Raw genomic sequence first — 25105 nt, 5'->3', positions numbered from 1 at the left:
TCTGGTAAGTACGGTGGCCCCTAGAGACAAAGCATGAACAAACTCCAAAACACTTACAAACTCCAAAACACAACAGAAGTGCTGCAGGACGCTAGGGGCAGTGTTGAGCTCGATTTGCAAAATAAACGGCAAGTTTGTTGCAAACACATGGGCTGTGTCCCAATTCAGGGGCTGTGTCCCAATTAAGAGACCGCACGCTTGAAGTACGCGCACTACGCGTACTACGTACGGTGCGTAGTACGTAGTACGAGAAGTGCGGAAGTGAGAGGCTTGTGAAATGGGACGGTCTAGCCTCCGTCGCGCTGTTCAGGTTGCCTAGCAACCATGATACTAACCGCGAGAAACGTTTCATGCAGCATTGTTTGACAGAAATGAAGGAGAGAAAATGTTTTGTTGGTCATTCATTTTTTATGACATAACTTTGATTAGCTGAGCATCTGAGGCTGAGACCATGGGACTGTAAAACATGATTGTTGGGCTTCATTTCTGTACTGAACTGATACTAACTAATATTAGCTAGTAAATAACAATTAGCTAATGTTGTTCATGAGACTAAAGTCATCTCACTGTGGTAATGAAAATATATATATATATATATATATATATATATATATATATTACAGGATATATTACAGCAGTGAGCTTGAACTCTGGGTCAAAGATTCAAGTTGCATTTATTTATATTACCTATCACCTTAAATCTTCACTCAAAGACAAGTATCTTTGACAGTGTATAGATGTATTATACATAACAGACAAATATTGTTTGTTTAATATGTTGGCATTACATTACATTTGGCTCATTGCTTACATATATGTATAAAAAGAAAATGTACAAGCTGTGAAAACTGTTTCTGATAGAATGAAGAGACTGATGTATTAAATATTCCTTTATTGGGTGAGAAAATCAGACCATGTCATAACTGCTTTAAGTCATACAGAATAGATATCAGAGCCTTAAACAGGCTGACGTCTGCTAAATGGGTCAAACTGGGCAGAAAGTCTACAAACACATAACATCCTTATAGAATATGATGTAACACTATAGATCAACTTAGCTCAGAATATATAAAGCATATAAACAGTTACAGCAATATGATGCAACAAACACAGCAGTGCTACTGATCCAAAATACTCAAAGCTTCATAGAACTGAAACAAACATTTATTTTTAGCTCCATTCTGCTGCTGATACATACTTTAGGTTTCTGAATATTAAACTTGTTGCTGCCTTTCATAGTGTGTAACTTGAAGGCCCTGAGTACTTTCTCCCACACTGAAAACACTGGGATGATAACATTATTTGAACATTACCTAATAAGACTGATTCAGGACAGACAATTAGTTATTTTAAACTTTCCTAGCAGTCCTTCACAAACAGGGAACAGTCTGTCTATTCTCTCCATCTGTCAGCTGCTGCTGGCTCTTCCTCCTCCTCTTCCTCACACACTGCTGAGTTTGTCCTGGTGGATCATCAGGGCTGCAAAGCCTCACAGATGATGTGCAGCAGTGTGTCCCTCAGTCTGTCCTCACTCTGGACACTTGCAGTTGTCACACATGGAAATCAAATGTGTGATAAGCTGCAGGATTCAAACACAAGTGTAACTTATAAACACATGTTCATACTTTTATTCCACAATCAGAGAGAAAGAAACAGAGAGAGAGTGCAGGACAGACAGACAGGTGACAGTCTCAGGTGTAGACACTGCTACAAAACAGCACCAGAAATGCAGGATTTAGTGTTTGTGTTATTACGAGTGCTAAACAAGAAGAGTTCCCAGATGGTACAGTGGACACAGGTACTTCCTGGCTTGTGTAGTTACTAGGTAACAAAAGCTCATCACTGCCCCTAGCGTCCTGGAGCACTTCCGTTGTGTTTCAGAGTTTGCATGTGTTTTGGAATTTGTAAGTGCTTTGTCTCTAGGGACCACCGTAGGTAAGAAACTACAGTCAGAGGAGTTCAGCCGGTACCAGGAAGTTTATAACTTTGTAAAAAAAAAAAAAAAAAAAAGGAAACTGCTTTTGCTAGTTTTGTTCAGCCTTCAGTGAAATTTGGCCTCATATTTTCATTTCTAGTTTAAGTTAGACTCTTAAAACATTTCAACCTAAATAAAATTCTTGTGGATTCTTGACACTTTAACTAACTAGTGCACACATGGCCACGCTACAGTCCACGAATAAAGACTGTGTTAGTTGATGTGATGTAATTCTGATACTGATATCCAAAGTAAGTATATTTAATATTTACCAAGATGTTTTTGTGGCGAAATGAAAACGATACCCTGCTTAAAGGTGGAATAGGTTCATAAACTACAAACAGATCAATTGTTGGTAGGTGTTTGCCAGGCAACGTGATGACCTGATAATATTTGATATTAATGTGATTGCTCAACTCCTGATCACATAGGAGTCGTCTGTGGACAGATAGATTTTCTTGTATTATAATAAGATCCAGTCTGATGTCCACAGGGACGTGTGCTCTCTCCCTTATTATTTATCCTCTACACAAATGTGTGTCAGAGCATCATTAGGATAATGAGAACAATCGTGTCCCAGTCCTGAATAATTTTCTTAAATAATGCGATGAGTCTCGTCTTCAGTCTAACTAATACAAATGATATGATCACTGATTAATAGAAAATGTCATATACAAGAGGTCACGTGTGTTAAGGGTCAGATGGTGGAATGTGTTTGGTAATCATATCTCTCTAGCAGGAGCTTTTGTGTTAATTTGGGTTCGGCTTCTGCGGCCACTCTGCCATGGGGTGTACCGCAGGGATCTATTCTTGGACCACTACTGTTTTCATTATATCTCTTTTTTTTTCAGTCCCAATTGTTCCTCTGGTACACCAGATGTTGACTTTGCTGTTCTGACCCCTCACCCTTACTAATCTTGGGGTAAAAATCGACACTGCATCTAGTTTTGATGGCCACGAAAAAGGAGTGCTCAAATCTTCATTCTATTACCTCAGACGTCTGTCGAAGGTTAAGCCTTTTTTTCCCCAGGCGCGACTTGGAAACTGTCATCCATGCTTTTATGACCTCACACTTGGATTACTGCAAATCCCTTTTAACAGGGGCTGGCCAGGCCATTCTGTCACGCCTGCAACTGGTGCAGAATGCTGCAGCACAGTTTTTAACTGGTAAAAGAAAATTTGAACATATTAATCTGGTTCTGACCTCCTTACACTGGCTTCCAAATGAATATAGAATCTATTTTAAAATCATTTTACTTTTAGTTAAAACAGAATACATTTAGTTATTCTGTTTTAAGAAGTAATTGAGCTGTTGAGAAACTGCTTTTTCAATGATCTTACTTAAAAATGGGAGATTTGAGATCGGCCTGTAGTTGTTCATTTGTGTCTTGTCAAGATTGTCCTTTTTCAGTATAGGTTTAATTACAGCAGTTTTTAGTGGTTCTGGAAACACACCTGACATTAAAGAAAAGTTGACGATCTGTAACAGGTCTGACTCCAAAGTCTTTGAGACCTTTTTGAAAAAACTTGTTGGCAGGACATCTAAACAGCAGGAGGAGGAGTTCAGTTGACCTAAGATGTCCTCCAGGTCTTTGCTGTTAATAGGTTGAAACTGTTTCATGGTGTTTAAACAGTTTTTCGGTGGACACAGTACACATCCTGGATCTGCTGTTGATGTACCAACTGCTTGTCTTTGGATTTTTTCTGTGAAGAATTTGGCGAAGTCATTGCAGGCCATTGTCGAAATTCAGCTGCCACTGACACAGGGGGGTTTGTTAGCCTGTCAACTGTAGCAAATACGACCCGAGCATTATGACTGTTTTTGGTGATGATGTCAGAGAAGTAGGACCTCCTTGCACTCCTCAGTTGTAAATTATAATTGTGAAGTTTCTCTTTATAAATGTCATAATGAACCTGGAGGTTTGTTTTTCTCCATCTGCGCTCAGCTTTCCTACAATCTCTTTTTTCATTTTTCACCAGTGTGGAGTTTCTCCATGGAGACTTTTTCCTTCCAGAGATAACCTTCACCTTAATGGGAGCAATAGTGTCCATTACATTTAACATGTTAGCATTGAAGCTATTGACGAGCTCATTGACTGAACCTCTGGACAGGTCAGGTGTTAATGGGAAGACCTGGTTAAAGATCTCACTACTGTGTTCAGTTATACACCGTTTTGTGATCACTGCTGTTGATATATTTGTGTGGGCTGAAATTTTATGGTATTCTAAATATTTTGGACAATTATTCATTATTATAGTGTTTATATTGACTCTGCTTTCCTCTGTGTCATAGTTTAAATATTTATCTGTAAAGAGCAGAAACTCTCTCATTCAAACAGGCTGATTGGTGAATCCCAGATGGACCCAGACCGGCTGGATCAATTTTACTTGTCGACTTGCAGCCTCAGCTCGCGTCATTCTTCCTTCTGGACACGGCTTCGAGTCCCAAAGTGCAGAACAGCATGGTATAAACACGGCAGCTTTCCTGCAGCAGGCCTCATTCAGAGAAAGAGACTGTGGCTTTGATCTCCTACCTGACGCTGTGTGAATTATTTATGACTATTTTACTTCTTCATTAAGTCGCATTATGCTCATCTGTTTGTTTGTTTTTGAAAACATGCATGTGAGGATAGATGGCTGTGCCTGTGGATGCTAATAAAGGAATCTGAACAATGCACCTTTGTAAATATATGATGATAAATAATATAGGTGTATGTTAATTCTCAGAGTGGCTTTGTCCACTGCTTCAAAAACATGTTGTAAAAATGAACTTAAACCAAAGGATATGTGGGACATTTTTTACTTTTAATTTCATTGATTTTATTTTCTATTTGTCACGGAAACATCATTGTCATCAGGAAAAAGATACCTTTTAATAAATGCAGATACTGGTTCATTTTGCCTGCGGTCCATGGGCAGGTACAGACTATATTAAATGAAATCTGATGTATTTATTGTTGCAACTAAACTGCATTTTGGTCACCTCCATTATCTTGTGTTAAATGTGTTTTAGTGTGGTCACCGTATTGTTACAGGGCAAACATTTTTCTCAATGCGTGTTGATAGAATAAGGAGCTGTGTGCCTTAGAACTCCTGGAGCTTTCAGTGAGTTTCCCCCTTGAATGCTTTTTGGTCCCCCACCCACTAAAATCCTGGAAGCAACCCTGGTGGTTAAACGTAGAGATGCATAAACTCACAGCTAAAATAGGGGATGCTGCAGTATAAATTTATATTTTTATTCTCATCAGAAAAGTAGCTTCCAAGTGTTGTCTTGACATCAAATGTATGGATGAAATGCAGACTGAATTTTTTCAACTGCCCAGTCTGTGTTAGAGACATGCATATTACTGAGATCCTTCAGAGTTTCCCAATCTTATCTTGAAAAAGCCCAAACTCTGTTTGAAGGTTGGGTTTGTTACAAAGGATCAAAACCCACCACTGTAAAATAACATTACAAAAACATGTAGCATAAAATATTACAAGGGCCTACCTGTGAAACAAAATGTGTCACTATTGTACCTACCTGTGTGGAGTGACAGGTCTGACCCAGTCTGATGTGGTCTGAGCTCCCTCTGCTGGCTGACTGAAGGATGAGCTCCAGTTGAAAGAAGGAAGGAAGGAAGGAAGGAAGGATGGAAAGGATCACTCACTCAAAATCCGTCTTTCAGCCCTAACTGGAGCTCAGCTAGCTCATTTGATTCAAACAGAATTAACAGCCCATTTCCATCTGTTGCCATTTCCATGACACACACACCAAACCAGCAGACATAGCCTGTTGCCATTGTTGCACAAAGGTCAGGGAAACCTGTGCCACCTGAAAGCCATGACATAATCTTCCCTCTGCCAGGGATACCACATGACCACACGTAAAACCCCACCTTCCAGGTTCCTCATTGGCAGATATGCGTGTGATTGGTTGTTTTAAATGTTTTCTACTCTTTATCTGTTTCACTTTAAACCTTCTCCTGTATTTATAAAGCCTATAAACCACCATATCTAGGAACAGCTGGAGGTTTTACCTCTTTAGAGTCACTTCAGCCCAAATTATCTTGAGAAGGGGAAGGGGCGGGGAGGTCATATAAGGGCTGGGTGTGTTCTCCAACTCATTTGTCTGATCTGTGCCATCCTGACACACCTGCAAGTCTGTTTGAAATGATGCTGCTAATTGCTACAAGAATTTATTGTTTGTCCTTTGACTTAAAAACTGCCACTCTGAGATTTGGGGTCACTTTGAAAAGCCCTTGTTTTGACAGAAAAGTATGTTTGAGCTAATATGACGTTAAATTCACAGGTGATTTTTATGTAATATCTTTAGGGGAGTACGTAGTGTTTTAGGGGTTTTTTTGTTTGTTTGTTTGTTTGTTTTTATTCAAATCCAGTGAGTTAAAATGCTAACCAGAGATGCTTGCACACACTGATGAGTGTCTGGCACATCAGCATTTATGGGTTTAATTATGACGTCATGGTCAACAGCTCCATGCAGTAAAAACTTCCCCCTCAAAATGAATAAAATGAATACAGCATACCACCTGTACACACTACTCCCTTCATGAGCAGCACCATTTGGTTCTTGCAGACTTCTTGTCTTCTTGGTCAGCACGCACCAGGTCGGGTTAAAGCCTGTGTCTTCTCTTCTGTGAAGGGCGTAGTGCACACCATAGCAGGAAGTCATAAGTGGTGTCTTTAATCGGCACCACACTTTCCAGCTGTGCTGATTGTTAGAGGTTTTATTTATTGATTAAACAGTGACTTTGCATGATGAGTACTGCTGGAACACCAGGGTGACGGTTGTTTAAGATACTGTGCTGTGCAAAAGTCTTGACACACGACAATTCTTCATGTTTTAGGGAAACGAGTACAACAGTTTATTAAAGGAACGTGATTTTTTGCAAATGGTTGTTGTTAATGAAGTTTATAAAGAGCCAATTTTTTTAAATGAATCATTCCACTAAATGCAATCAATGTTACTTTAACTTAAAAATATAACTATCTTTCAAAAGCACCGACTTACTGAAGTGACCTAAATGTTTTTGAACTTCAGTCGTCTAGCTTAATGCAAGCTCTCAACAAATCAACAAGTGATGATGTTAATCATAATGACCTCTGAGTGGCAGGGTGGGGGGTGACTGAGAGGCACAGACTGTAAGTAAAGGATAAATGTAGCATGCTGGTTTAAGTAAGGTCTTATTCTTTTTAATGACCACCAGGGGGCGACTCCAGTAACTGCAAAAATGAAAGAAGACTTCATATTTGCAGTTTCTTGGTAGACTGAGAAAATAGACCTAGACTCTCACGGACTATGGTATGAATAAAATCAGTCCTAGCTTAAAGTACTCCTGAATACAGCACAATGTTCATTTTTGTTAACTGTGGTCATTATCAGACTCACATGACTTCTGACTGACACCAGGATGGCTGCAGTATCATAAAACCAAAAGTGATCAGGTGGCTAGCATCAAATAATTATTAGTAGTTATTGTTGTATCGAAACTCCATAATGCAGTCAAAGATGTTGTTTATACCTCAGTCTACATGTGGATACTGATGGGAACAGTTCCTTGTCTACTCTGAATTTCATTTTGGAACATTTGTATAGGAGTGCTCCCACAGGCACAGAGGGACCAGGATGAATGCCACTGCAATACGAATGTCTGTCAGAAATTTGGCTTTAAACTTTGACAAAAATTGAATTAAAGCCACTGAATGATTCAGGATTAAGATCTACTTGTATTTGTAACATATATTGGTTCCTAAATTGTGTAAGCATTAAATGTTTATTTGAATTAACTGTTAAATCTAATTATGAGCTGAGGTTTTTGTTTTAATGTTATAAAAATATAAATCTGCGTTACAGATTACATTTATACGTCACGTATTGGGTCACATGATCACAAGCACGTCACCACCACCTTCTACCGTGATGACGCAATCCCCCCCCCCCCCCTCCAAGAAATAAAAGCTAAATTTTTAATTTAATAAAATAAATATTTTTTTTTAATAATCATATTTAATGTTTGTTTTTTTTAATCTGAAATGTTTCTTTGTTCTTGTTTTTTTATAGTAAATAAAATGATGTCGTGGACAGTCCCGGCCCCTCCACTCAACCCCCCTCACGCCTTCCCCCTCCCAGATCTTCTCGGTCCTCTCGACACTCTGCAGGATGGACGTCGTAAATCAGGTACAAACACTCCACATCCGCCTTTTTTATATATATATATATATATATATATATATATATATATATATATTTCACCTGTCTGCTGCGGGTTGATCAGCTGTGGGTTCGGGTTGTGTTCGTGTTTCGGTTCGGAATTTGTATGCATTTTGCCTCCCGGTAAAGCATCTCCGTGTCGGCCGCAGGAGGCGGCTCCGACAGCTGGCGGAGGATGCCCGGGAGGAGGACATGGAGAGACGGAGGGGAGAGGCTCTCTGGACCGGGCTCGGTTCTTCATGGTGGTCCATATGTTTGTGTGTTTGTACCACTGTGTGTGTGTGTGGGAGGGAGGGGGATGTGAGGCGGACTGCGGGAGGTTTGGAAACAGGAGTGGCTGTCTGGGGTTTCCATCCCTGCGCCACGGTGTCTGCAGGAGGCCCGAAACAAAAACGCACAAACATGAAAATATCAGCAGCCCCGTGCGCCCGTGATGAAATGCTGTGTGTGTGTGTGTGTGTGTGTGTGTGTGTGTGTGTGTGTGTGTCTGGGCTTGTAAAATGGCAGCCGGGGGGGGAGGGGGAGGGCGTCCTCTCTGCTCGGGATGCTGATGCTGATGATGTTGCGGGTCTGCCCGGATCTGTTTTTCTCTCGCCGTTTTCCTTCTACCTGATCCGCGTTATTTAACCCGGGTCTAAGCGGGTTCACCCAGATGATTCAGCTGCTCCTCCTCTTCCTCCCACCCCTTCTCCTCCTCTCCTTCATCAGCTACCTTTTAAGATGGAGACCGAGAGAAAAGCCAGCATTGCTTCGCCGTTAGTTTCTATCACAGCCCGATATTTCATATCCAGCTGTTGTTTCACCGCCGCTTTATTTTTACTGTTTTAAACTACAGAGGAGAAAAAAGCCCGGGAAAGCTGATGAAAGCTGCTCTGTGTCAAACGTGATTTCAGTCCAAAGCTGACTTCTGTCGGCCTCTTTGATCGCTTGCATTTAATTAATGATGTCATATCTGAGTGTTCTGTGTTACGCTTCATAACAAACTCCAGAATTTTACGTCCCTCCGTTTAAACGCAGTTTTTGTAGTTTCCCACTGCAGAATTTAACCATGTCCACCACCAGGGGGCAGCATTATTACAAGTGTTACAGATGTTACTGCTCGTTTCGTCTTTAATATTTTTTATGGACTTGTGGTGGTTAAAACGAACCAATTAAAATCAGAAAACTCTTAAATCCTCGATTTCTATGTTTTAATGTAAAAATATAACTGAAACATTTGGTTTTCCTGACTCTGTCATGAATAAATGTTACACTCTGATTAAATATGGCCAGTTGAGCCTATGTGATGATCTCTGTGAAGGAGAACCTCTGAAACATTTGGTGTGAGGGCTTTTTTTTCTGCTCTTGGCTTGTTTGTATCATAAAGAGGGGAAATCCCTGATACGGTCTGCTCTGGCTGCCAGCACAGAGGCCCAACCAAATATTCAGTTTTGGTCAAAGGGGAGGCACATAAGGCTGGATTGTTTCTCATAAAAGGACCATTGTGAACTCTGTGAATCTTGCACAGTCACTCTACTAGTGTCCAACAATAAAAATATGGCGTTGGACATGAGGAAAAAATGGGTCCCCTTTAATGTTTTAATATTCACACGATGCACAAAATAAAAAATCAGGAGCTCAGAAATGCTTTTTATTACAGACCACAGCAGCCGTACAGATGTCCAGTTTCACACATTTCTAGCTGATGCTCCTGTTTTTGGGGGGTTTTTGCCGGTAAAGCTGAGCTACCTTTCAGGCCCATCACAGCATGTGTTTTACATGATGGTGGTTTAAAAACACATTCGTACTCCCAGTGCATTAAATTTAACAGTCTAGCAGTACTCTAGTCTTTTTTTCAGCGTGCTGGGATGTGCTTCAGAAGAAGAATCTCTCCAGGTGAGGAAGGGTAAAGGCTGAAGGATGTGTATGTTCACCATTTTCACACTTGTTTTTGACAAAAAAGATCTTGTTTTGAGGTTGAAAAAAATATAATAAAATAGCTTTGTGCCATGTTAACCACATCCCAGAAAGCAAACACTTACCATCTGCAACCAGATGGCTACAAATGAGTCCAAAACCCGTGGCTATGATCCTGCGCAGTCTATTTTAGATCTCAAAGGAGTGCACTATTGTTTGTGGAGGTGGTATTCAAGCACGTTGTCCAAAATTTCATATTTGTGGGAAATGGATTTCATATCTTTTATATGTTTTCAGCTCTGCTCTTGATTACATGGTCAGATGACGGCACTGCAGTTTGCATGGCTGCAGTATCTGGTTATCCTCCTCTGAGCTTGTGACCTTTTTACCCCTCGGCTGTAAAAGGCTGATGGGGCATTGTCGTCTCACTGACGGGCGGGCGAGCAGCATGGAAGTTTGTGAATGCAGAATGAGGCAACATATTAGCCCATTTACTAACAACCATTCACGAGTTCGAGTCTCGGTGACCTCGACCTTAAGGTGAAAAACTTGGTGAAACTTGAGAGCAGGGCCACATAGGATTTTGAAATTGTTACCGTAGCTGTGTCTGTTAGGAGGCTGAGGGGTAGCACTGGTGGGTGCAGGACACAAAGTCCCGAGGCTCACCCATGTGCCACAGCCTTTGGGAACTCTGGTCTGTGGTCTGTGTTGGATGGGGAACATCTGTAAAATAATGAAAGAAATGTTTTTACCTGAAGAGAAGCAAAGTCGGGGAATTTTTTTTATGACCTGTAGGTGTGCAAAAGGTTGGGATTCTGGTCTGGTGGGACGAACAGACTCTAGTTTGAGAAGCCATTTTATTTTAAAGCTGCCGATTAAATGGTGCTGGTGTTTCAGCAGGAACGCACAAAGTGCCAAGCAAAGAACTTCACAACATGGTGGAGAGTGGCACATTGCCATGGAGACTAAATTACTGTGCTGTGCATCACTTTTTAAAATGAAATCGGCGGTTTGTCTGCTAAATGTGTGGATAAATGTGTCCACTCTGCAGCCAATCACAGACCCACCTTCCTGATCAGTTTATTCAGCTCTGATGTCGCAGGTACGAGGTGAACAGGAATGGAGACGGCTCAGTCCCCTGTGGAGCTTCCCGTACTGCACGTCCACCAATGGAGACGGAGCAAATTCCCGTCTCGCACACTGAAGCGTGTCAGTCAGTTATCCATGAGATTCATGTGTTTACTGACTGTTCCTGTAGCTTCTTTTGAATGTAAACAAATACTGAAAAGGGAATACCTTTATTCGATAAAGATCCAGTTTAACTGTGAAAGGTAACAACTGAACGATGTTCCCTCCTACTGTCAGAGTCTCAGTCAGTAAACAATCATTTCAGCTCTGCTGGCTGGTTTTATTGGATGTTAACAACAGATTCTGGCATCACTCCTCCTGAGATGAGCCCGCTCAGGCAGACCAGTGCAAAACTCCTAGAAGTCTGAGTCGACCTCAGCGCCGTCTGAGTGTTCATCAGTTTAAAATATCAGCATTTAATTAATTACTATTTGCGGTTAAGGATCTCGTGCATTTTTATTCTGCTTTAAACTGTTATCTGCAACATTTGAGTCTTTCAGTCTTCACTCTTTCATTTCTGGAATATGTCTGCATATAAAGTGAAGGCAAAAGCATTCTATAAATTCCTGTTTTTCCATTGTTGTTCATTTTTACTTCATTATATTTTCATTAGCCCTGCGTCAGATTGGCGGCCTGTCATAACCAACCTCAGAGACAGTGTTATAGTCCTAATAAAATAAGCTTACAATCCCTTTTTTGGTTTTATATAAAGTAGTGCCAGTTCACCACATGTGTCTCAAGGTACTTTATAATGTAAAGTCACAATATACAATAAAATAAAAATTTACTGGAAGTACTTTGATTATTAAACAGAACCTTTTAAAGTAATAAGTGAATAAAGTGAAATTAACTGTATTTGATTACAAAAATAACTTTTTGCTTGTTTTTATTCTTTTATTGAGCCATAAGTGTGTCTGCAGTTATGTTTGGTAATGAATGTAATACTATAATATCCCTAAAGCCTGTTTAATACCTTATCCTTGGCACCTTTATGCGAGTGTTGAATATCCCACGAGCCGAGCAGCAGGTTGAAATCTGAGAGGAAGAATGGATCTGTTTGTTTGAACACGGTGCATCATGCTGTCTGTTTGCAAGATGTGCTTGATGTGTATTTAAATCTGAAATGAAGATTTTAAAGTTCAATTTAAAATGAAGGATTGTGACATTGAACGCATTATAATTCATGTTTAGGTACATGTTTAACTCATTTTAAATGAAGAATAATCAAAGCAGTGACTGAGTCATTGCCAAAAAGCTGAAACATGAAAGTGTTCCCAGAAAAAGAGATGATGATTTCAGATAATCTGGCAATGATTTTTGCACTGTTTAAAGAATTTTATGCATTTGTTCTCAAGTAATTGGATAATTATCAAAGTCTCAAAAATCATTTGAAATCTGTTAAGTCATTCACATCCAATTCTGTTAATTCTGAAGATTTCTTCGTTGAATTGTTCCAAATGTTTTTCAAACGATCCAAAAACATTTGCCAGTTTTTCTTCATTCCTGCGTGTAGAATAACGTCCCTGAAACGCTCTGGAATCAGAACAAAGTTGTTCTCTGACATTTTTAAAATTTCCCTGCACAACAAATCTTCTCCCGATCAGTGAAAATGAGTCCAGCTTTTTTCATTAAAGCTGAAATGAAGTGGTGAGAAAATCATTTTAACATCCAGAAACATATGCAAGGATCATTAAGACTGAAGGACTATTACACAGCAAACTGCGGGTTTCCATGTGCAGTTAGATCGTCTCCTACAACGTAAGAAAAGCTGTTCAGATTATTGCAATAAAGAAACTTTGTTGTGCAGTTGTGAATAACATGCATACAAAAATGTTATATACAGATAAATTCTGTCGCTTATTGCATGATGAGATTATCATGACGGTCTCCTCTCCACTCCCAGTGTCTGCATTTTAGACCTGCAGTCTGAATCATTCATTAAGTCAGCTGACTCGGTATGATGGGAATGTTTTTTAATGTTGCCAATATTCTCAGTGAATTGTTATTATTGATAACAACAGTTGAGCTCAAAGTTTCTCTTGATGAAAGTCTAAACATGTCGTTGATGGTTAATAGAAATAAGTCCATGAAACCACGCTGACCCTCCTCTCTGCCACCTAGCATCTCTGTAGGTGTTGGTTTGCTTGTTTTTGTTTTTCTAGGATGGTTTTAAAGTACAGAAAAGTTTGGAAATATTTTGGGGAAAAAGTTTTCTTCCAAATGTTTCATTTAGCAGAAATGATGCTGCTGTTTATGATGTTCTGGCCCTGAGTGAAAGTGCTCCTGACAGCAGGAGATCCGCGTGCTCGTCTTTCGTCAGGCTGCTCGGATGAACATAATTAACCAGTGTGTGTCTTTCTGTCTGCAGCTGGTGGCCCAGGGTCAGTTCAGGGTGCTGAAGGTTCCTCTGGGCTTCATTAAGGTCCTAGAATGGGTGAGTTCATCAGACCAACAGCTGCACCACAAAAACCTGCAACCACAGCACAGATGCACCGTATCCTCCAGAGTTTTTAAGGACGTATAACTCCCGGAGCTGAGTTCACGTTCCTGTTTAAAGCTCAGAAACATCATACACCATCAGAGTTTAATGGTTCACCTTAGATGAAAGCACAATTCACACATATCCATGATCATGTATGAACGAATAATTTTCTTCTGTTTAACAGCTGATCAGCTTTAATGTTAATATTTAAAGTACGCATTCATGACTTGTAATAAAAACATATAATAAAACATAAAAATCTTACTGTATCAGTTTTATTCTATGTTTGTAGCCTTTAAGCTGCTAAAAGTTCACTAACTGCAGGTATGATTCAGCTCCTACTATTAACGAGCTAACCTTCTGGTTTTATTTTGAAATAAATTGTAGATGCCAGCATCCACACAGCAGGGGGCGCTGTAGGGAGATTGAAATCCCCTCCCCCTCAACTCGCTCTTCTTTTGGTTTTTCGTTGTGGATAAAACCTCGTACATCAGCTCAGTCCGGAGGGTTTTTAAAAACATTTTAGGGACCTCATAACTTCATAGATGCAGGAGATATACACATGAATTTTTCAGATGTATTAAAGTTTTCATTACAAAAAACTCAGTGAGCTTCAGCATCATGGGATGTATCATAGTTTAAAATATGTTACAGTAGCAGAAAGAAGCATCGGTACTCCTGGTCGTTTGATCTGATTTATGATTGTTCACTGTGGGGGGAAAAAAACAACTTAAAATGAATTTTCAGTGAAATTTCAGGAGTCATTTCATCATCTGATATAAGTATCTGCTCAAAACAACCTTTAGCATATAAAACGTCTCCTTTTATTTATGTCTGTGAAGGTTCTCAGTCATCCAGGTCATCATAGTCTAAGGAGCTTGGAAAGAAAAAGCGTCTGGACTTTAAGTTGCTTGAAGACGTTTCACCTCTCATCCAAGAAGCTTCTTCAGTTCTAGGGTCAATCCCCTCAAAGAGGGACAAAAGGACCTCCTGATGATCCTCTACCTAATCACTTGAGCCAAGGTGTGAAAACAGGTGTGGGTCCTGGGTCCTGAAAACAGGGGGGGGGGGTCCTTTTGTCCCTCTTTGGGGGGATTGACCTTAGAACTGAAGAAGCTTCTCAGATGAGAGGTAAAACGTCTTCAAGCAACTTAAAGAAGTCCAGACGCTTTTTCTTTCCAAGCTCTTTAGCCTCCTTTTATTTACATTTTCACACCAGACTCGTCAAAAGAATCCCTGGTCGTGGTTCTTTGTTTATAATATGATCATATTTTTAGCAGCAGCGATGTTCATGTGGTATATGTAACAGTTTCGACATCTCACATTGATAACAGAGGGTCTCAGGTACAGACATCTGTGAAGATTGAAAACAAGCATAGACATAGATCGGTTGTCCTAATGATTTAATTAGCAGGTAGGAGAGATCGGACACTGATAGCTTCGTCAGTGATTACAGATCCTGTTGAAAGTGCTGTCTGTGGAGATCACTGGTTGCTTCACCAAGAGAAATGGGGAATAAAGCATGGGAGGTCTCAGCCAGTGTGCCTCAATACCTCAGATTAAATGTGAGCGTTTAGTTAGATGGACGTCCCAAAAAAAACCCTGTTAAATCTCAGTCCAGGCTGACCTTCACACACTGGCTGACAGGGCGCATGTTGACTTAACTTCATATATATGTTGTATCACATTGTCAGATCAACTCTATAAAACAAGTCTGAAAACATAAAACCTTTTCTAAACCTTCAGACAACAAGGAAATGGCTTATTCACAAATTCCACTGAGATGCCGAAGGCTGGATGGGAAGTGATGTAACAGCTTCAGCTCTCAGTACTGTATGTATGGTATTAAATATCGCACACCCACACACTGACTGAGCAGATGGTCACAGTCAGACGGCCCAATCCCTACTTGGCAACGTGGATGTGGGTTCATGCAGCCTCCTTGCGAGGACCAAGTGTGAATTTTCAGAATTGTGTGGATGTTTTATGGCAAATTTATAGGGAAATGGGGACAGTCGAAGCAGCGGTTCATCAGGCTGTTTGAGCCTCACGGCTGGTCCTCACACGTGTCTGAGTGTTGGCTAGAAGAGCATCACAGCTGGTGTCTACAGATGTGGCAACAGCTGTAGAAAAGCAGGGACACTTTTTGGGACTCTAGTTGTGACACTAGTGGCAAAGCGGGAGCACAAGTGGGATCTTTTTGGCAACAATTTGTTCCAACAATGGTCTGGTATCAAGCCTGTTTCTTCTTAGATGTGCACACTTTTTTGTTTTTTGCACTTTCTTTTGCACAGTAACATATCTACCCTGGTTCAAAGTAGGTGTGCTGAGTGTCAGGTTTTTAGTTATCAGCAGGTAAAAGCAGAACAATCACAAAATCCCTGCCCCCAATCACAGGGCAGGGATAGCTCAGTAGGTAGAGTGGTCGCCCCATGATTGGGGACTATAAGGGGTCTGGATATTAAAAAAAATAAAAACTAGTAAAAACTGCAGACCTCCTTACAAACCACATCATACAGGAGTTTAAACTTTGACTCCTGGATACAAGACGATGAAAATAAATCTGGATCTTCCTGCATGTAAATCACGCAAGGCTGCGAACATCTTAATGATGACCCTGGTTTCACTTTCCTCCACGTTCTGTAGCAGTGGGGAAATCAGTGACATCACACATAAAAACGTCACCAAGTTCCTCCCGCTGACTCAACGTGAAGCCTGTTTTCATCAGGCCGCTGAAGTCAGTGTGCACAGCTCTGTGAGGCCGAGGCAGTTGTTGGTTCGGTTCCTGTCTGATATGCAAAGCTTCGCAATGAGTCGCTAAACATAGACGTGACGATGAGTCATCATCCTGCAGGAGCCAGCGCCTCCTCTGCTTCAGCAGAACTGCATTTATATGTATTTAAAAAAAATAGCAGCAATTTTTAGCCACAGGAAGGTCACGGCCATGAAAAATTGTTTTTACTGAGGATGCTGTTTGCAGGTCAAAGGTCAGGTGACACAGTCATGTCAGTTTCTTCATCCTAAAGAGAGTCTATAAATGCATGTAACAGTTTAGTGTTGCTAAATTCAGTGCAATATTTGAGCAATTGTAAAAATCTGCCTGCAAGTGCTGAATTTATTTATTTATCAATAAAAAAATTAATTAAGCCGTCCTAATGAACCTAAATAACCTTCTCTACAAAAACACAGCTTCTCCTCTTGGAGGCAAATAAGTCTTCAGTCTCTTTGTGATATAATCATGATTTTTATTTTTCTAGTCTGAGTCAAACAGAGTGACCTCTGTGCAAAACCACGAATACATCGTGTTTTGGATTTTGGTCAGACTAAAAGGAAATGGAAATTAGAACCTGGAACAACTTTAGGAGTGAGATGAAAATGCTGTGCTATGCCACATACAGGAGGATACCACTGCTGCGAGTAATGCTTGTGATGTGTTGTTGCTCCTCCTTCTTCCTCCCCCAGTTCTTCGCCATCTTCGCCTTCTCCACCTGTGGCAGTTATTCCGGGATGTTCAAGATTGCGGTGGAGTGCAAGAACCGGACGCAGAGCGACCTGAAAATAGAAGTGGAGTTTGAGTATCCCTTCAGGTCAGAACACGCACAGACGCCATAAACTCTGAAGCTAAAAAATATTAAATAAAAAATTAAATGTTTAAACTTCTTTCAGCTCAATTTTATTTATAAATGTTCCTCAGGCAGGACCCCTGGGTCCAAAGCTTTGAGGGGTGTTTTGACCAGATGGTGTGACTGTCGGAGCTCTAAAGTTATTAACTGTGTATTAGTTCTTGTTGGTCACCAATGTCTGAACCAAATGTTGTATTTTTCACTTTAGCTTCACCTTCAATAACTTTAAACTCCTCTGTCAGACTCCACCAGGAGTATTTTCATGCCCCCACCTGTAAGTCTGAGAATAAAGAACCGATTTTCCTGGTTGGCGACTACTCCTCCTCGGCCGAATTCTTTGTCACCATCGGCGTCTTCGCCTTCCTGTACTCTACGGTGGCTCTCAGCATTTACGTCTTCTTCTTTGAAAAGTACAAGGAGAACAACAAGGGCCCACTGATCGTAAGTACAGCCACCCGACTTCCCAGTTGACCTCTGAATAACCTCCCTCACTCTGTCTTTGTGCCGTTTCAGGACCTGGGAGTCACCGGAGTGTTTGCCTTCATGTGGCTGGTGAGTTCGGCAGCCTGGGCCAAAGGTCTGTCCGACGTAAAGACTGCGACCAACCCGGATGAAGTCATCACTATGATCCCCGCCTGTAAAGAGGATGAGAACAGCTGCCGTGAAGTCCACGACCCGGTTATGTCTGGATTGAACACCTCTGTGGTAAGACTTTCACTGGGCCTGGGCACATCTGAGTCTTGCCATAGGACGGGGAAAGTTCATGGATACTACAATACTAGAATGTCAGTACTGACCCGCACAGAATATTACTGAGAAATGTCTGTAGGTTCTGAGTCATCCAGGGCACGAGAGTCTTAAGCACTCGAGTAAAAAGAAATTGGACTTCTTTCACATGAGCCAAGGTGTGACCCTGACGACTCGCCTGATGACAGAGTAGGTAAGAGACTCTCGGGACCATGTCCAAAGTGACGGCGCCTGTTACACACCGGCCTCGAGCCGGAGTGCAACACGAGGAAAGCAAAAAAAGATCGCAAATAAGTCAATCACACAGCCACGGCTTTACAATGACTAGTCGTTTTATTAACTGGACAGGTAATGAGCGTCAGGGTGGGCATGGCCAAAACAACAAACAAAACACACTAGAAATAAACCAGAACTAACTTACCTATAGTGATAAAACCACAAAAGAAAATACAAGCCTCTTACCTGTCTTCACTAACCAAAACAGGAGAAAAAGGTTCTAAAAAGAAAAGTCTTCCCACCCCTACAGCTACCATGTCCAGTTAGAGGTCTTTTTACACCGTTTACACTGCAGTCTAGCGCTTCTCATCCCGGAAAACTCAGTCACACAGCACACGGGGCCAAACACGCAGCTCGCTGGAAACAGGAAGCAGGAGGGGCTGCCGGCCTAGTCAGGTCCCAATTTGTAGCCGGCCTCATTCCATCTTCCCCCGATGGTCAGCCTCCACCTGGAAACTTACATAGCACAAACATCACAGAGTACAAACAACGCCCCCCTCTGGTGTGGTGAGTGACAGTACCACACGGAAACAATGACCTGGCTCATAACAGCGCCTCAAGAGGAACTCATGAGCAGTTAGAACAGAAGAAGCGGTCTTAAAAAAGGAAGTCCAGTAGTCTTCAACTCGAGCTTAAGATTAATGAGAGATTAAAAAAAAAAAAAATTCAACATGTCAAAGAAGCAAGATTTCAGATATAATGTCAACTAAATGACATAAACTAAATAACAATGACACGTTTAGCACCGGATTATAAAGAAAACTGGTGCTGGATCAAACTCTCTGTTTATTGAAGATGGGTTTAAATTCACTTGTTTCAGGTCAGTGACATAAATGTTTAATTCTGTCTTAAAGTAAGACAGATTTCACACTTGGCTGTTTTTGTACTGATGAAGTAACTGCTGACGGGGCACTCGCACTTTGTTGTCCTCCTTCTTTTCCTCCTCTTCCTTTCTACCTTTCGCTTTAATGGATTATCTTCCTCCATCTGACCCTATCCATAGCATCCTCCTCCTGCTCCGCCACATCAACCCTCTGCATGTCCTCTTTCACTAGAACCATAGATCTTCTCTGAGGTCGTCCTCTTTTCCCCCTACCTAGCAGCTCCATCTTAAAAATCCAGTCGATCAGTGTACGTGCCCAAACCCTCTCAGCTTTGCCTCTAGGACTTTGTGCCCAAACCGCTCGACCTGAGCCGTCCCTCTGATGGACTCCTTTCTAATCTTGGTCACACCCAGCTCGACCTCCTGTCTTGCTGTCAGTGCCACTGTCTCCAAACCATACAGTATAGCAGGTGTCATTACCATCTCCCCTTTCTCTCTTGCTGCTACCTTTCTGTCACTCCTGCTCCTCTTCACCTATCTTGTGCGCTGTCGGTTGCTTTAGATGATTGATCGTGACACAGGATGTTGATTTTGATCTTGTTCTTTTCGTCTTCACCATCAACCCTGCTCCCTGTTACTGTAACCTAAATACGTGAAGAAAAAAAAACTTTATGCCCCTAAATTTCAAGGTGCCTCCATGATTTACTTTTATTAATCAGGATGCTAACTTAAGCTAATGAATACAGTTTATTTTCAGTTATTGTTTGTACTTTGGATGGTAGAAGGCATTAAAAAAAAAAAAAGAAAACAAAATCAGTTCTTTATCAAATGAGGGTGGATTTGGGAACCTCTTGGAGCTGAAAGAAACTCTTAAAGCACTGAAGACTGCATTTGCTATATTTAGTCACTCAGTGAGGCCTCAACCCCAATAATGCAAAACTTAAAGCCATAATATACTTTAAATGGCCGAGTTATCCCCATTCACCTAAAACAGGTGAATTTCTGTCTTTTGTCCTGCCTGCCTCTTCTCACTCCTAAGCTGTCGCAGCCCTCGATCGTTCTGCCAGCGGATTCTTCCTGTCAAAAGGGAGTTTTTCCTTCCCACTGTTGCCAAGCGGCCAAGTGCTCATAGGTCGTCTGTCTTTTGGGGTTTGTTTCTAATATTGTAGGGTTTTTGCCTTGAGGTCACCTTGAAGTGACTGTTGTGAATCGGTGCTATATAAAAAAAAATACTGATGCATTCAACTGCAAAGTTCTAAGCTATTTTAACATGGGAGTCTATTGGGATTGACTAGGTTTTGCAGAAGTGGCCATTGGAGGAAGTGCAGCTCTTGGCACTTCTATCAGAATCTGAATTTGGTAACAGAGAATGACGTGATAACCCTCAGCTTCTCCTCTTGCAGGCATTTGGTTTCATTAACCTGATCCTGTGGGTTGGAAACCTCTGGTTCGTCTTTAAGGAGACGGGCATCATCGCTCCCTTCATGCGGGCTCCGCCTCCTGAGAGCAAGCCTGCCGCACCCGATGCCTACGGCCAGCAGGGAGCCTATGAGCAAGACCCATATGCCAGCAACCAGGGAGGCTACCAACCTGACTACAGCCAGCAGGGATACAACCAGGTGAGCAGACGCACTGATGATGCTGGTAACGTCAAACCTGGAACCTCAAGGGAAGAGTTTAGCTGAAGCTTTGTGACTCGGTAATTTGATTTTGGTTGAAACATAATTTATCTCCTGATGACCTGTTTGATCAGAACAGACATCTCTAACATCTGCTATTCAGATGATGGGTCAGTTAATTACATTATATGTGATAATTAATGTATATGATAATTGTTTAAAACAGAAACACTTTGCTGCCCATGACTGTAGATTGAATTTTAGTCTTTGAGTCTGACATTTTACATACAAAATAAGTGATCATTAATCAAGAAAACTGAATTCATCCTATGTATTTTTTTTATTTTTTATTTTTTGTCATCCAGGAAGCGCAGTATGGTCAGGGCTATGGCCAGCAGGGGGCGCCCACCTCCTTCTCCAACCAGATGTGAGCTGACAGGAAGAAGGTGAGATTGTGGAGGCTTAGTGAATGCCTCCTTGCTGCGTTTAAGTTGAAGGTTCAATTTGAAGCATCACTTTTAGTATGTTGGGCCCTATAATTTCTGTTTCTTGGAGTCAGAAGTTTCCATATTTAAAACTGAGGTTGCAGTACGACGACATCAGCTAGGTGCAAAGCATGCACACAGATATCTTCCAATTATTAACAGACTAATAAAACACTAGAATTTCACTCACCAAAACTGAAGAGCAAACCTCTTGATGGCACATCCCTCACATCAAGCCATCATATTTCTCAATTTAGTTAAAAATACAAGAGGGTCCCAGTTCAGTTTACCAGGTTGAGTAGGTAACCCATACACCATAAGGCTAATACAAAGGTCCAGAGTGGAATCCACCTAAAGGCCACTTACTGTTCATCTTCCCCCTCATTTTTCTCCTAGATTTCCTGTCTGCTCTCCACTGTTCCATCACAATATCCAAAAATATATTTAATGAATGCTCAGGCTTCGTACCAGGCTCTAAACATGATTTTTACTTTATTTTTATTTTACTGATGTGAAGCCGGACACTTTAACACAGCAGTCTCTGGGGATTTTTGGAGTCTGCCTCAAGTGGCCATTAATGGAACTGCAGTTTTGCCAACCAAACCCAAGGACCTCTATCAGAATGTTTTTTCACATCTTTAAATGTGTGAGCTAATACTGTGTTCATCTGCTGTGTATTTATTGAAACAATCATGAATGTAAAGCTTCATATTCATGCGTAGGAATGTTGTGAAATGTTTGGGGCTCTATAGGGGGACTAAGATGTCATCCTCGTTTATTTTCTCTCGCTATTTTTAGGGATTTGACTGTAAATTTTAAAGATTAAATATTGTATTTTTGTTTCTGGTTTCTCCAGGATGGGGATTAGTTTTTAGTCACTGACGCAAAACATTAAAACTCGAGGTTAATGTTGCTTTTTCAAAAAGACTCGTCGGTGAATGAAGGTCATTTGAAAAAAGCCAGCAGCTTTTATTTATTTAATCAGATTTTTTTCCATTTGTCTTTCCTTCACAGGACAAGTCGGAGTGAACCAACAGTGGGTCGCTTGCAACCAACCCACAATGTGACACTCCTGGCTGCAAAGTTAATGGGTGGGGTGGGGGAGGGATGAGGGGAAAGGGGGGGTTAGATGTTCACTATAATGAATTGATGTGTAAATGACTAAAAAAGAGAGTTATAGATAATAAATCCACAACTTGAAGAATCCACCAAGACATCGGTGACGAATAGAAACCTGAAACCAGTGACGATGTTGATAAGAGTTATTCATATTAATTAATCTGTGGAGAGAATGTATGTTTGTGTTGTATAGATATCACTATGAACAGATATATAATATAGACTGAAATGTTTCCTGTTTCCTATTGAGCTGCCCTGCCCAAAGTTTTATGCCCCGCCTCCTTACATCAGCAAACCAGATTCACACCAGCCAATCGTGAAGCTGTTGAGACTGGGTCCACACTGAGAAAAATCCAATGAAAACCAGATTTAAACCAAAATGAGAACCACATTAAACAAACTAACAGAGCGTCTGCCAACATCACCTCCCCGCTGCATGTAAATATCAAACAGGAAGTGATGTCAATTTGAGCACATAGTAAAACCCAGTCCGGCCTACAGCATCACAGTGACGCCCGGTGGAAACTGGATCCAAAATGGCCCCTCGTCATTACAGTTTGCACAGTTTGTGTGTTTAATGGGCTCAGCCGAGCTTCGATCTGCTGTGTGTTACATTCCAGCTGCAGAAACGTCCATCTGGACGATCACCGCCACTAAAACTAAGCCAGATCTGATTCTACTGGCTTCTACTTTGGGTCTCAACTCGGCTAAGACCAATCTGATGATTTCAATGTACTGCTATGATGCAACGGAAACGCCCATCAGGAGCAGGCAGTACAGTTCACTGCCCCTCAAAGGGCTTCCAGATTTAAACCAATTAGAAAGTGAAGGTGGGCTTTTGGAGGCGGGGAGCCTAAAAAGAGACAAATGAATGGAAGACTAAGTATGGGATAATTATTTGGACTGACTTTGCAAAGCCTCTGACTTTGCTTTGTTCACAAAGATCAGAGGTTTTAAGCAACAGCTGTTTCCAGTACCCGATAAATATCTTTACCTGGAAACGGTTTCTATGCAGACAGCAGCTGATGATTACATCCTGATACAAGTTGTTGTGCTATGAGTCTACATTTGTGGCATCAACAACTCAATGGCAGACCAAAATTTTAGATGACTGGTTTCTTGGAGTTTTTCCACCTTGATGGGGGTAAATTTCCCCACTTGGAAACTCACTTTTCCCATTCTAAATGGTGGCGATGTGAAAATTCAGAGCACAAAATTCAGTTAAGATTCCTCCATGACTTACATGTTGATCTCAGTTATTGGCTTAAATCTTCAGATGGATGCTTCTGTCAGCGAGCTACTTTGAAATGTTGCAATTGTTTTTTAAATTTATTTTAATTTGTCTTCTGTTAGCCAATCGAGTCTTTCTGGAAAGTTCTGGGTCTATAAAAAAGTGATGCTTCTTCCTCTTCTTCTTCTTCTTGGGTTGTTTTTCTTGAAAGTGAAGCTGTTTTTAGCGTCGGTATCTTCCTCCCGCATGGTGACGTGTTTACTGCTCGTGTCGTTCAGTATCTGAAGATCAGTGTGATTCTACTTCCTGTTTCCTGTGTGTGTGCGCGTGTGTGTTTGTGTGTGTGTGAGACCATTACCTGTCCATACCACTTCATTGGCTCTTTTTATCCTTTCTCTCATCTTTTATGCTTTTAATTCTCCTCCATTCACTTTTCTTTCTTTCCTTGTTTTTTTTTTTTTACCCTCCCTCTTTATTCTTCATCATCCTCTTCTTCACCTCTGTGATGTGTCCTCTTGTGTCACAATAGTCTACCCGGCATCAGTAACCATGGCGATGGTGTTGACAGTGATGATGTGTGTGACTTGTTGCTATGGAGACATCCCCAACCCAATTCCCCCTGCTGTGTTTATTCAATGGAAAGTTTCAATAAACGACAAACTCATCTCAGTCTGATTTTGTGTCTTTATACAGTCGAGTGAGCAAATGAAGGGGAAATGAAACTGGGAAGAAAAGGACACTAGATGGGAAATGCACATGCTAGACCAGGGGTAGGCAACTCCAGGCCTCGAGTGCCGGTGTCCTGCAGGTTTTAGATGTGTCCTTGACCCAACACAGCTGATTCAAATTGTTAAATGTTCTCCTCAACATGTCTTGAAGTTCTCCAGAGGCTTGGTAATGAACAATCATTTGATTCACATGTGTTGACGCAGGGTGAGATCTAAAACCTGCAGGACACCAGCACTCGAGGCCTGGAGTTGCCCACCCCTGTACTAGACGCTTAAATAGATACTTGGCAAATGGACAGCTACTTTTATACCAATACTTCTATATAGTGCTTTCTACTCTGACCATTCAAAGTGCGAGTACCTTGTTGGACCTCCTTTTGTCTTTGGTGCTACCTTAATTCTTTGTGGCATAAATTCATCGGGGTGCAGGAAACATTGCTCAGATTCTGATGTGTTCCAGTCACTTCCAGGCTGATAGCAGTATTATGTGAAAGTGATTTTTGAACAACACCCATGAAGTGGTAGGCCACATAAAATCACAGAACGGGGTCAGCAGGTACTGAGGCGCACAGAGGTCACCAACTAGGTGCAGAGTGTTAAGGTTCAAAATATTGGGGATGGAGACAAGAGAAAAAACCACAATAACAACACTGGTCCGGCCGGGTTAAGTCAAACGATGATTTTAATGAACACACGCGTGGGAGATGGACACCGTATGCAGACAGCCTCAGATCTCAAAATGGTGGAGCATTGCTCAAACTC

General features: G+C 41.3%; 1 protein-coding gene across 1 annotated transcript; it reads left to right on the top strand.

Annotated features, from left to right (window-relative positions):
* The first annotated feature begins 8076 nt into the window (after positions 1–8076).
* On the top strand, positions 8077–24284 carry LOC309697568 (synaptophysin-like). The gene is made up of 8 exons (XM_082519564.1): positions 8077–8153; positions 13579–13644; positions 17155–17279; positions 17558–17756; positions 17829–18020; positions 20565–20780; positions 21146–21226; positions 22280–24284. The coding sequence occupies exons 1-7, from the start codon at positions 8136–8138 to the stop codon at positions 21209–21211; spliced, it is 882 nt and encodes a 293-aa protein (XP_082375690.1). The 5' UTR covers positions 8077–8135; the 3' UTR covers positions 21212–21226; positions 22280–24284.
* The last annotated feature ends 821 nt before the right edge of the window (positions 24285–25105 follow it).

The sequence above is a fragment of the Aulonocara stuartgranti genome, assembly GCF_965226115.1.
Source record: "Aulonocara stuartgranti genome assembly, chromosome: 20".
Lineage (NCBI taxonomy): Eukaryota > Metazoa > Chordata > Actinopteri > Cichliformes > Cichlidae > Aulonocara > Aulonocara stuartgranti.
Note: the sequence above shows the minus strand (reverse complement) of the source record. Positions and strands in the feature narration are given on the sequence as shown.

Excerpts from the sequence above, each read along its gene's own strand:
- LOC309697568 (XM_082519564.1), top strand. Across the intron at positions 18,021-20,564 it reads CTGGATTGAACACCTCTGTG|GCATTTGGTTTCATTAACCT; the intron begins GTAAGACTTTCA and ends CTCCTCTTGCAG. Across the intron at positions 20,781-21,145 it reads GCCAGCAGGGATACAACCAG|GAAGCGCAGTATGGTCAGGG; the intron begins GTGAGCAGACGC and ends TTTGTCATCCAG.